At 43.1% G+C, this 13,636-nt stretch overlaps 2 protein-coding genes across 2 annotated transcripts in view; both read right to left on the reverse strand.

Annotated features, from left to right (window-relative positions):
• LOC126176067 (SH3 and multiple ankyrin repeat domains protein 3) overlaps positions 1-13,636 on the reverse strand; it is a 254,511-nt gene that overhangs the window by 234,165 nt on the left and 6,710 nt on the right. Inside the window, exon 2 of the mRNA XM_049923201.1 lies at positions 11,596-11,858. Coding sequence (XP_049779158.1) covers positions 11,596-11,858 — 263 coding nt within the window. The remainder of the gene's footprint in view (positions 1-11,595; positions 11,859-13,636) is intronic.
• LOC126176068 (uncharacterized) overlaps positions 1-13,636 on the reverse strand; it is a 951,488-nt gene that overhangs the window by 102,631 nt on the left and 835,221 nt on the right. The gene's annotated exons all lie outside the window — the stretch shown is intronic.

The raw sequence follows: 13,636 nt of genomic DNA on the forward strand, positions 1-13,636 counted from the left end.
ACGATCCGCAGTTGGGATCGCGTCTGTTGTTCATTTGGAGATTGTATTATTGTTTCGTTTTGGTGAGTCTAATAAACTGTTTTTGGACTTGTGTTTTCCGCATTTCTATTCTGCTAGCGCAGATACTTCACATTCTGCTGTTAAATGTTTTATGGTGGTTTCTTACTGTTTATTTTGTTAACTGTAAAATTTCACTTAGGTCGTAAACATTGTTAAGAGTCTCTTCTTTTATTTTTGGCTCATCACCCTCACTACTCCAGTTGCACGCTCCCAGCCCTTTGCATTCACTGCTGAATTCGTGCCTCCTCCATACTTCTCATTACCGTCTTCAGCTGTGTGCACCCATGTATCTCCTGGATGTTTTCTAACGGCATCTACCCAGCTTCCATTGGGTTATCATCTATGTCTTCCAGCGAAGAACTGCCACGATTCACGAATCGTCCATTCACATAAGGACGTGTCCCACCCACTACTCCTTCATTTTCACCACAATCACAATAACGCCTTCGCTTCAGATTGTTCCGCAACTCATTTGTTTCGTTTTCCGGCATACCCAACATTCATCTCTCTACGCTGGCCGCGGTGGCCGAGCGGTTCTAGGCGCTTCAGACCGGAACCGCGCGACTGCTGCCGTCGCACGTTCGAATCCTGCCTCGGGCAAGGATGTGTGTGATGTCCTTAGGTTAGTTAGGTTTAAGTAGTTCTAAGTTCTAGGGGACTGATGACCTCAGAAGTTAAGTAACATAGTGCTCAGAGCCATTTTTGAACTTACGAACTCTTAAGCTTACTTTATTGACAAAAGTAGTTTTGTAGCTCACTCGGAATTACTCACTCCCGACTATATACTGGGTGTGATGGGCATAAGTGTAGAGATTTTTATTGGTGAGTGAAAACAGTATGCCGAACAATATTATATCAGTATTTACTTCATTTGCGGACTAATAACTACAGCTATTAGGAGTAGTACGCTTTCAGGTTGGTTAGTTCCTCCAAGTACATGTGCCAAAAGCAAGCCATTAATGCTTATTTTCCCCTGGGCAGCAGACAAGGTGTTGAAGTGTCGACACGTGAACGCAAAACGGTTAGTCTATACTAGCAGGCGTACTGCAGATTGTGGTGCAGCTACGACTGTGCAGAAAACACCAGTTGGTAAATTATGTGAGGTGTTTGTGAAAAGACTGACGTAGAGAAAAAACAACCAACACACTTACGTGTGCACATATTGAGGTACCACATACGAAAATATCTGCACTTTTATCCGTTGCACCCTGTACACACTACACTCTTATAACGGCACCTCCTCCTCGAGGAACACAAGATTTGTCTTCTACACCTAGGAGGTCTGAGATCCAACTCCGCAATTATGCAAGCTCCAGGCCGTTCTACGAACTTGTTTTACGTCCAGGCCTTTCTACAGTCCGCCATCTAAGAAGAATGCTAGCGCTTCCATACGACATTTGCAGCTGCCACAAATTACTGAGACGCACTGCTTCCTGCTAAGACTTTCGCAGTTTACTTCCATCAGGAGTTGCAAAACCCTTTTCATAGAAAAGTCACTAGGCCTTAAGCCAGGCTAATAAGCTCTGATCACAAACTACTTTAGACGAATCGCAGGAAGACCAATCCATCAGCTCCAGCCTGGACATAGCCGCCCTTTCCAACGTGTGACGGAAATCAACTCTGACGTTGCCAACTGCCAATGGTAGGACCTCAACACACAAACACAATTGTGTGTTACAGAATAATTAAAATGAGTGAGGACTACTGCCCCTGGGTGAGAAGTCGACGAAACAGCGTCTGACGTGTGATATGGCGCTCTCTTAAGGGGCTCCGGAAAGGCTCAAAATCATGAAAAGTTCAATTTTTACTTTTTTGCGTTTTCTGAATCTGCAGACTATTACCTTTTAATAGATATATAATTTATTCAATTACGAAGACTACAACTGTTTTTAAATTTTTTTTGAAATGTGTTCTACATGGACGTGACCCACTGTGGCGCTGTTAAACTGCTGTCAAATGGTGTTATTATTAACGTCCGTGTTCATCAGGTACATTTTAGTGATGTGAGATAAAGTATGTGTTGTGGCTAACCTATTTTCAGAGACTTAGCAGCACCTGAACTGTTGAAAAAGTGTATTCACGGAAAAACTCAAAACCCCAATGAAAGTGTAAATAGTGTTATATGGTCGAGAATCCCCAAGACTGTATTTGTTGGAATAGAAACACTTCACTTTGGTGTGTATGATGCTGTTGCGACTTTCAATGATGGCAACACTGTAAGGTGCAACGTATTTAGAAATATGGGAATGAAGGTAGGTTCTAACATGGTACGAGCGATGCTTGCTTTAGACAAGGAACGCCTTCGGGCTGCAGACAGGGCTGTAAAGAGTCTAGAAATACAAGCAAGAGTAAACAGGAGGAGGAACAAGAGGAAGCTGGAGGAGGAGTTTGCAGAGGATGAAGATAATCCATCCTATGGACCTGGAATGCACTAAAAAGTTAATCCAATCTTTGTCGCTCGATTCCCAAATCTTTTATTTTCTCATACTAATTACATGTTTTCTAAGGATCTTCCAAACATATTTGTTTCAAACTTTCAGTAAATGTTACACAGTACCTTCTGCATAATTTAACACAGCCTTTTTCCAAAAAACTGTATATTTTTGAATATATAAATAAAAAATTGCAAAAAAATGTTGTGAATTTTCATTACAATTGAAAAAAAATCATCTTTAATAACTGAACTAAAATTTTGTACAATCTCTGTGTTAAGTTGTAGCCCATATTCCAATAAATAATCTGTAAAAAATTCAACTTCCTAAATCAAATACTTTGTGAGGAAAGATGTAATTATAAGCGTTATTTTAACATTGCAAGTACAGGGCGTTCCGGAGCCCCTTAAGTGTTTATAGATTATGTGGAGACGATTCGAAACGATTACCATCGCAACTGTTAAGATATCATGATAAGTGGAGTACCACTGTGCAGAGGCCAGATAAGGCTTCGGGCGCGTTATCAGCAGTGTTCCGAGGTGGGGGCCTCGCAGTATTTGCCAACTATACATCAACTGCTGCAGTTTGTGAGCACACAGGTGGCACATCAAAACAGATAAAACGGCGAACAAATTGAAATCTCGTCTTACTCTTACGCATAAAATTTTTCCTATACGAGCTAAACACAGGATGATTCAGACAAACCAAACGAATGCCACTGACTACCAAGAAATATTTATTCGTGCCGTAAGGCCATGCGGGGTGCTACAGCGGTAAGAGGCTGAACACTCATTTGGGAAGTCGGCGGTTCAAATATCCGTACGACTATTCTCAATTAACTATTCCATAGTTTCCTTACATCGCTTTAAGTCCAATGTGGGGATACATCCCTTGAAAATGACACCGTGGATTTTCTTTCCCATCCTCCTCCCAAACTGAGTGTGGTCTCTGTCTCTAATGGCCTTGGTGTCGACGGCACGTTAAACCATAGTCTTCCTTCCTTTTATTGATCTTCCGTAAGCTAGTTTTCAAGCCAGTACAAGTTCTTCTTTGAAACTTCTCACTTTCTTCCGTTAGCACAGCTTGGTAAAAATCCCAGACCATCAACAATACCCAAGAACTGGTCGAAACAAGAGTTTTGCAGATTCCCTTTTCCTGTGTGACGTAACACTTCGTTCGGACACTCCAACAAATGTGAGTCTAGACGACTAGATTTGCGTTATATCCGCTTGGACAGATTCTCCTATATTCTTAACAGTTGTGACTGATCCACAATTACGTAGTCAAACGATGTAAAATATTCTCAGCTATTTACGTACATTACATTACCTTCATTCGCACTGAGCAACAGTTGCCAGTCTTCACATCGGGCGCTGATTATCTGCAGTTGCCAGTCTTCACATCGGGCGCTGATTATCTGCAAGTCTGTCTGTACTTCGCAGCAATATCCTAACTGTGGCGCCTCTGTGTACAGAATGGCGTGTTCTGTTAACAACCTTATCTGCCAGGTCATTTATACAATTGTGCTATCGCGGTACCTTGAGACGTCCATGCACTACTTTCGCTTCTGACCACGCGTCATCATTAGAAGAACTGGCTGTGGTCTGTTTAGCAGAGTGTTTTCAATATAGTGGCATATGTTTTGAAACATTCCGTGTCGAGGTTTTTTCCTTTACTAGGCGACGTTGCGAACTATATCGAATGTGTTCTGGTTTAGTGCACAGATACGGTTAATCAGTTCCTTTTTTTCCCCACAGGAGGGTATCAAATTCTACAAAACAGTGGTACCGATCCTGCTACAGAGCAGCGAAAGATGGACATCTGCAAAAAGGGAAGCACGAAAGACCTAATACACTGAAATGAAACAAACTGAAACCTTACTAAGTAATGGCTTTGTAACGTCCGACCAATTCACATACTGTTGTGCTCGACGTCCGTACCACGACTACTGCAGTCTGTGAATGACGCTAAAAGTGCAAACAACTTCGAACTTCTGAAAAGCCGCGTCAGCTACATGAAGGGCATCTGCACGACATGGAAAAAGCGTGGTGCGCCATTAATGCAGCACCAATTGCGCCATTAATGCAGCACGAATTATTAAACCACAACCTTTTCCTAGAGGATTAACAAGTAACAAAAACTATTATTTCATTGAGGACACGCTCCAACAGTATTACGAGGTGCTTTCGATTATAGGAATTATCCTCGTGGAACTGTACACGCAAGGCAGTGGTCTGTTAGTGTTTCCTGCCGCTACCTCATATTCAATGAGAACATCTCAGTTTTCTGCATTGGTTAGTAAGTAAAATATCGGTTTTATTCTGTCTCGAATTTAAATATTTGCTTACATTTCCTTCACTCATCTTTTTATATTTGTTACTTTCTTTCTTTAGATATCCCCGAAATATTTTAAATCTGTAGTAATGGCATAACAACCCATGCAGCAAAGAAAAGTTAGTTAAGCAATTATTTACTTTGTAGGTATCTGAAGACGCCTCAAACAACTGAGCGAAACGTGAAACTGCGTAGACTTTCCCGCCCTAGTGATTCTTAGTATGTTTTATGATTTTGCAGATCTTGCCTCAAATCAATCAGCCGTAACACTCGTCGTTCCACCTCGACGTGATCTTCACCCGTTGATTTTGTCTGCAGAATGCAGATGCAGAAGCTATCTGATCTTCAGTCCTTTCCTCGTTTCTTCTGGTTTTCTGCTGTTACACTGTGTTTCTGTCCTGCGATCTAGGCTGGATACGGTATATTCCGTCCATTACTGGAATCACGCCTAGCAGCAGAACGACCTCGAGCAATTTTTCAGCTGTTTTCTTGACTGTGTGACGGTTCAATTCCGTCACGTCACTGAGCCGTTAACCCCCGCCGAATGAGTGTGGAGCAAACTGCGCGCGTCTGCGAAGTATACACGCTGGCCGGCGCTGGTGGGGCGATCGAATCAATTCGTGTTGTATGAAGGGGAGATCAATTGTATCAAATGAACTGCCGTACTAATGGCTCGCCAGGAACCTGTTGTGAGGCAGCGCGTTTGGGTTACGGGCGCCCTATAACCTTTCTCAAAAGGTGGTTGTAGAAAGCCACACTGTGACATTGACAATGATGCATTTCCATACAGATGCTATTGTCAAGCTCGAAAGTTGTGTGTGTGTGTGTGTGTGTGTGTGTGTGTGTGTGTGTGTGTGAGAGAGAGAGAGAGAGAGAGAGAGAGAGAGAGAGTGAGTATGTGTTTTTTTTTTTAATTTATACATATTTCGTGTTTTGGGTGGTCCCATTTACACTAAACAGCGTTTCTTCAAACCTCTGTTGATTACTGTTTGGGGTTGATTTTTCGGGAGGACCTATCTGGAGTTTTAAAATCATAATGGTCTGAGTGCATGGAATTACAAAGATCGTGCGGTGTACAACAACTGTGAGTAGTTGGCTAACGTACTCGCATGTATGCATATTATATGTGGTTGTTTTATAGGAAATGTAAATGGCATCTCAGAACTGAAATTGTAACACCATTATCGATTGTAAGTACTTTATGCAGTGTTATTATGTGCATTTAACTACGAAGTGATTGCTCTGTACTAGTTAAGTTCTTTGAATTGTCAGAGGGGAAAGTGAAAGTTTATGATGTATATATTGTAAACATTTAATAATGTTTAAAAATAATGAAACTTCGTAAAATATGTATGCTCGTAAAAGAGAAAATGTACTTCGAATACTGGTTCACGCTAGTTGTATTATGTAAATGAAAAGGTGTAGGGAACCTTCTCCTCTGCGGAAGGGGCTCGGAGAGCGTGAAAAGGTGGATCTGGCGGTCAATCTGGGCGGCAAGAGAGAAAGCACCTTACGCAGTCAGTGGCCAGCAGTTGTATAGTCAACACTTTACGTGCCAAGTGAGGCATTCGGAAGCCGATTTATGTTGAAATTGCCTCGGATGTGGTTTCGGCTGTAATATGATGCTCTTTTATTATGGAATGGATCTAAAATGATTAATACCTCTCCAAGAAGAAATCTGAAAAGAGCCCTAAACTGCAAGGGTGTGAGACCAGATAGCCACCACGTACTTGCCACCACTATTGCGCCACTGCTCCGCTAACTTCAGGAAATCGGATATGTATTTTAGTATGGACCAGTACGTTTGTGTCTGTTTTTTTCAATAATAATTTCAGTAGTAAAAATACGTGTCTGAACTTCGAAATTGCCCTGATCATGAAATCTATGCAGGGTCCTATCCTAAACGTGCTAAAGGCCGAGTATCCTGTTCCTGAACAATCAGTGATTGTTTCTACTTTGAACGTGCGAAAGTTTCAGTGATAAAATGTATAAACGATGCTAGTTAAACCACCTGCTTCACAGGTAATGAAAGAGGCACATAATCTGAACTTTCATGAAACTTAACTTTGTTGTGACTATTACCAGGAACTAATTTCTGAAGTTTATTTGAAAATATTAATTGAGTAAATTGCTATATGGTGTTGAAATATAAACAAATTCAAGTGGGGTTAGAAATCCACATTAGTGTAATGCAATTGTCTCTGAAATAGTAACAGAATTGTACTATAGAGTAAATGACAGTTTATGGGCCCCACTATATTCATCTCTATAATGACGAAGTTAAACTAAATATTGCTTTTGCTAAAGGAATCTGAAGTATTTCCATGAAAGAGATAGTATAAAAAAGTTTTATACAGTGTTATTTTATTGCATTTGTGATGTTTGTGTGCTAGTTAAACCAGAACTCTTGTCGTGCTTCACTTAGTCTTGTGATGTCTTTGTAACTTTTTGACGCTGAATTGGTTAATGGTTCAGATGATGATTATTATTAACAGGAGTCAAGTACCATTTATATTTCTGTGAATGCTAATTTATGCGAATGATAACTACTACTAATTACTGTTCAGTTCGTCCGGTAGTCGTGTGTGTTCATTGCACTTTACAAAGAGCGAAATAATGAGAGTCCTTTTTGCAAAATTATAATTAAATTCTTTGAAATTAATGTTCTCACATTATTATGCCTAATTAGGCTGGCGACCGTTTATTATTTCATTCACGAAAACTTTCATTATTTCCTAAATTAAAGTCTTTCAGCTCTCTATTACTTGACCGCTACGGTCGCAGGTTCGAATCCTGCCTCGGGCATGAATGTGTGTGATGTCCTTAGGTTAGTTAGGTTTAAGTAGTTCTAAGTTCTAGGGGACTGATGACCTCAGAAGTTAAGTCTCATAGTGCTCAGAGCCATTTGAACCACTTTCTATTAATTGCCATAGTAACGAAATTTATGTTCGATACCCTCTGTCCATTGGGTTAACACACGGTCAAACATTTCAGAATTCCTCTCAGGGGGTAACACTTACTGTATGTTAAGGTCACATTTGGCGCAACATACGCACAGGTGTTATAAGATCTTCATGATATTTCTTTTAGTTGTAACACTGACAAACGGGTACTCCAGAAATTAATTTTGTAAATTTCTGTATATGTGGTACTGTTCTGTATTTTCTTTTTCTAATAGCCCTGTGTTAGATTTGTTACAAGCTGTGTTACTGAATTGTAAATGTGAACTGGGGGTCCGCCTGTTTATTTCGATGTGTCATTTGAGATAAGATGTTAACAAAGACGTAACCTTTATGTTTCTGCATACCTCGCAACCTAGCGCCACCACTTCTAGCTACGGCCACAGATTGTTTCAGGGATCGTATTATCCGTGGCCTGTCCTGCAAATCTGGAATCCTAGGTTAATATACGTCGTACCACTTTGTTATTTTACTACTTGAAGTTGGCCTTGTTCTAAAGAGTAAGTGTGCATCGTCTCAGTTGGTTATCACTGTAGAAGAAAGGGAACAAGGCTTTCGCCATCTGTAGCCTTTTGCGTTTTTTCCGTAATATGCGTGTTGATAAAAAGTCGTCGATCCGGATTTAATTTCTACGTATTGTACTGTTTGCGACCAGGGTATTTCACAGTTGTGATTTCGATGATGACGTCCTATGGTAAGGGTTTTCATAGAGACATTCTGTGTGGTTGTTTTCCCTGGGTTTAAAGTGATTTCGCACTTGTTAAATCTGGGTTTCACGTCCTGCTGAAGAGAAAACCCTTGTCTGTTTTAATGAAATTATCTGATAAAGCAATCTTTGTCGCCAGTAAGGACACGATCTCGGTGCGGCACCAGTTTTGTGTCTGCCCTCATGCATCGCCAAGGTTAAACTGCGTGGTTAAAAACAAAATTCCAATCAGGTGCAGAAGACGAGCGATACCTGTTCTTATCTGCAAGATAAATAGTATTGAAGTAGCAAATGACGGAAGAATATATCCAGATATTAACATGAAGATATGATCTCGTATTTCCCAGCGGGATGGTTTAATATAAATTTCTCGGTTTTTCACCGGGGTGAGTACGTCTACATGGCCCAGCGTTTCGACTGTCACTCTCATAAACACTGCCATCACTGAAAAACGATGCCATTTCGACGAACTCACTCGCTGCAAACCAGCTTTGCCAGATGTCCCGAATTAAGCGGGGCTGTTAGGATTTTCCTGTCAAAACCCAAATCTCGATTAAAACTTGTCACGATACTTAAAAATCCCGATTACAAGCGAAACGCCTATTTCGTAAAACATAGTCTGTTAACAGTGCGAACTTCAAATCAAGAGGCAGTGTCGTCAATATACTACAAACAAAAAAATCTCAGCTTACAGTCTCAAACGATCTAAGGTAGCTAAATTACTCTCAACACCTGCTACATCGAGCTTGCTCAGTAGCGAGTCAGAAATCAATCAAAACAGTTGTTGTTAGTGCACACTTCATAGTTCGTAAAGAATTTTTGCGAATTCATTTGCCGGCAGACACCAAAACTAGGGCAGTTCCAGTGATGGAAAAGCAGAAAAGTTGAAACTGGTAACCAAGTTCAATAACGAATCGTGTGGAGGTTTACTTATTGTGTAACAACTGTATTGATGTTTACATTGGCACTGGGCTGAATGACACTCATACTTCAGCGTGTCACGCAGGTGAACACAAAATTTAAAAATAGGCTTTAAAAATTCCAAACTTGTTAAGTTTAGAAGTGGAAGTTTCGCAAAAAAAGGAAAAACGCTTCTACTTACGGAAAACCCGGCAATCCTGCTGGAAACTAGAAAGCTAGGTATTATTAAAGGCCGTTATGTTTAAGTTAGTTGTCGAGAGAGGAGCCGACCACTGTCAATTTATTTTTAAGCAGAGGATACGTACCGTGTTTTCTGTATAACACTATTGGCCTTTAAAATTGCTACACGACGAAGATGACGTACTACAGACGCGAAATATAGCCGACAGGAAGAAGATGCTGTGATATGCGAATGACTAGCTTTTCAGAGCATTCACACAAGGTTGGCGCCTGTGGTGACACCTACAACGTGATGACATGAGGAAAGTTTCCAACCGATTTCTCATACACAAACAGCAGTTGACCGGCGTTGCCTGGTGAAACGTTGTTGTGATGCTTCGTGTAAGGAGGAGAAATGCGCACCATCACGTTTCCGACTTTGATAAACGTCGGATTGTAGCCTATCGCGATTGCGGTTTATCGTATCGCGACATTGATGCTCGCGTTGGTCGTGATCCAATGACTGTTAGCACAATTTGGAATGGGCGGGTTCAGGAGGGTAATACGGAACGCCTTGCAGGATCCCAACGGCCTCATATCACTAGCAGTCGAGATGACAGGCATCTTATCCGCATGAGTGGTTAGACACTGGACTCGCATTCGGGAGGGCGACGGTTCAATCCCACGTCCGGCCATCCTGATTTAGGTTTTCCGTGATTTCCCTAAATCACTCCAGGCAAATGCCTGGATGGTTCCTCTGAAAGGGCACGGCCGACTTCCTTCCCCATCCTTCCCTAATCCGATGAGACCGATGACCACGCTGACTGGTCTCCTTCCCCAAACAACCAACCAACCTTATCCGCATGGCTGTAACGAATCCGTGAATCAACAGATGGGGACGTTCTCAAGACAACAACCATCTACATGAACAGTTCGACGACGTTTGCAGCAGCATGGACTTTCAGCTAGGAGACCATGGCTGCGGTTACCCTTGACGTTGCATCACAGACAGGAGCGCCTGCGATGGTGCACTCAACGACTAACCTGGGTGCAGGAATGGCAAAACGTCATTTTTTCGGTTGAATCTAGGTTCTGTTTACAGCATCATGATGGTCGCGTCCGTATTTGGCGACATCGCGGTGAACGGACATTGGAAGCGTGTATTCGTCATCGCCATACTGGCGTATCACTCGGCGTGATGGTATGGGGTGCCATTGGTTACATGTCTCGGTCACCTCTTATTCGCATTGACGGCACTTTGAACAGTGGACGTCACATTTCAGATGTGTTACGACCCGTGGCTCTATCCTTCATTCGATCCCTGCGAAACCCTACATTTCAGTAGGATAATGCACGACCGCATGTTGCAGGTCCCGTACGGGCCTTTCTGGATACAGAAAATGTTCGACTGCTGACCTGGCCAGCACATTTTCCAGATCTCTCACGAATTGAAAACGTCTGGTCAATGGTGGCCGAGCACCTGGAACGTCACAATACGCCAGTCACTACTCTTGATGGACTGTGGTATCGTGTTGAAGCTGCATGGGCAGCTGTACCTGTACACGCCATCCAAGTTTTCTTTGACTCAACGCCCGGGCGTATCAAGACCGTTATTACGGCCAGAGGTGGTTGTTCTGGGTACTGATTTCTCAGGACCTATGCACCCAAATTGCGTGAAAATGTAATCACATGCCAGTTCTAGTACAATATATTTGTCCAATGAATACCCGTTTATCATCTGCATTTCTTCTTGGTGTAGCAATTTTAATGGCCAGTAGTGTACCTTTCTAGAAGGAGCGTCAGGACTACCTGCTTGCTTATCGCCGAACAGAAAAAGTAACGAGACAGAAGCAGCGATGTCAAAATGCCGCTGAGGACTGTGTGTGTGTGTGTGTGTGTGTGTGTGTGTGTGTGTGTGTGTGGAGGTTCCGGTTTCGCTGCGGCACTCGATGGTCCCGCGGCCGCCGGTGGGACGTCCCGCTCGCGCCGCCCGCTGACAGGAGAGCCGGCCTAAATTACGTACCCATGGCGGCGAGCTGCCTCGGCCGGGGCCGGCTTCAAAGGCTGTCCCGGCAATAAAGGGACTCGCTCGCCTCCCAAGGACAGCCGCGATTGCCTGGCCGGCGCAGCCAATGTCGGCGGCCGCCGACCCCGGGCGCTCGGCGAACTCCCTCGACTGGAGGCGGTCCGCAGCCAGCGTGCCGTCCCCTCCCCGTCCCGAGCTCTCGGGACGACCGAGGTGATTCCTTCGTAACGCCGTCTGGGTCACTCTCACACACTCGTATACTCCGTGTGGCGCACAACGTCTACATCCTGCTAGCGTACTCTCGTTCCGACATATGCTTTACGTCTGAACATTTGCAATTGTGCGCTCACACAATATATCTCATTTTTGCCACGTTTCTTAGCTCCGCGCCGACTACGCGCAGACTGGATCAGGGTGAATCTACTTACACGGTGCGACGTCGCGCTGCAAACTTTCACGAATGATGGGAGGAAATGTAAATGTATCAATATGAGGTAAGGATCCTGTTCGGAAATGACCGACTGGAAAGTTCTGAGCCAGGGGCGGGCAGGAATTCTGCACGTGTGCAGTTAACAGGTGTTCTGCGTGCACACAGGGGCAAGCTGGCCACCCGCTTCTCTCCCCTCCCCACCGTACCGTCTCTCCGCTTCTTCCTCTGTAATGCGTTTTGTTTCCTGGCCTGCTTTATTAAATGAAGGAATAAGGTTAGTAGGAGTGCTTGACAGAAATCATGGTTTGAAAGAGTACCTATTACCTACGATACGTTTTATTTAATTATCACAGGTGGAGTTTACAATACGTTTAATGTCTGGAACAAAATTTCTACATACAGACAAACGCAAACAGTTACGTAAATTTTCATTACTGATGTTTGCTCTTAACCGAGACTTATTAATTTTCATTACAGAAAAAAATCTCTCACAAAAGTATGTCAAGCCCAAATTGACTATCTTCATGGCTTCACGATGGAGACGAGGAAACTCTTGCTGTGGAAAGTCGTGATAAAAATCTATTACACGTCTTGCCAAAAGGCACTTGTCTCTCAGACGAGAATTACACTGTAGATCTATTAATTCCATTTGCAAACTGAGATGAATATCATCTACAGAAACCATATTCTCTCGAGCACTATTGAAAACCTTGGGATAAGTAAGATATGTCCCCAAATCGCTTGAGAAATTCCTCTTTTATTGCACTAAGAACGGCAACATACTGAAATTTATTATAATGGCGTTCAATATTAAACTTCCGCTCACGAGCGACAATACTGTCACATATTATACATTTCCAATTTTCACGTTTTTCCACAGAGAACAAATGATTCTCCCATTCCTTTTTAAAAGATAGCAAATCTCCAATTCTCCGTTTCCTTGATTCACTCTGCATTTTCCGGTTATTGAAATACAACGTTCACTACGTAGTGGTCGCTTCGCTTCAACGTCCGCAGCTTAGCCTGGTACTACACTGCCGCAACCTGCCGGCTGTCGCCACTGTCCCGTTCGACGCCTGCACGCGAGCAGCGCACGTGCAGCGCTGTGTGCTCATGAGCCGCGTGCAGCGTTTGCCCGCCCCTAATCTAAGCGAAGATCGTTCCGATACCTCTGACAGTGGAATACAGTCAGCGGTGCTGCTGTTGCTGAGACTGTAAGGTAGCCAATACCGACGAGCACTTAGGTGTAGGAGGTGGGAAAACAGCTCAACTAATCCAATGTAGATGGCGTTCCGTATACTGACTTGACCATTCCTGGTGTACAATACCTGTACTGTAGTAGACTGCAGTCTGTGTATATGAAATACTAACGTCGATCAGCCGTAACCAAATTGAGTTGTAACCAGTGACAGAACTTGCAGACCGGTTTTCGCGCATGGGTAAGCAAACGGAAGCAGCAGAGAGGATGAAAGATTGTGCAGGATCAAATGTCCCCAGGGAAGACGTCAGGCTCGCACTACTTTTCCCACACTGTTCCAACGATTAAGTAAAACTGGTCAACAGATACCACAGTCCAACGTCAGAGGAGGACGGCGAACTACACGGACT

This window comes from Schistocerca cancellata, chromosome 3, assembly GCF_023864275.1.
Source record: "Schistocerca cancellata isolate TAMUIC-IGC-003103 chromosome 3, iqSchCanc2.1, whole genome shotgun sequence".
Taxonomy (NCBI): Eukaryota; Metazoa; Arthropoda; class Insecta; order Orthoptera; family Acrididae; genus Schistocerca; species Schistocerca cancellata.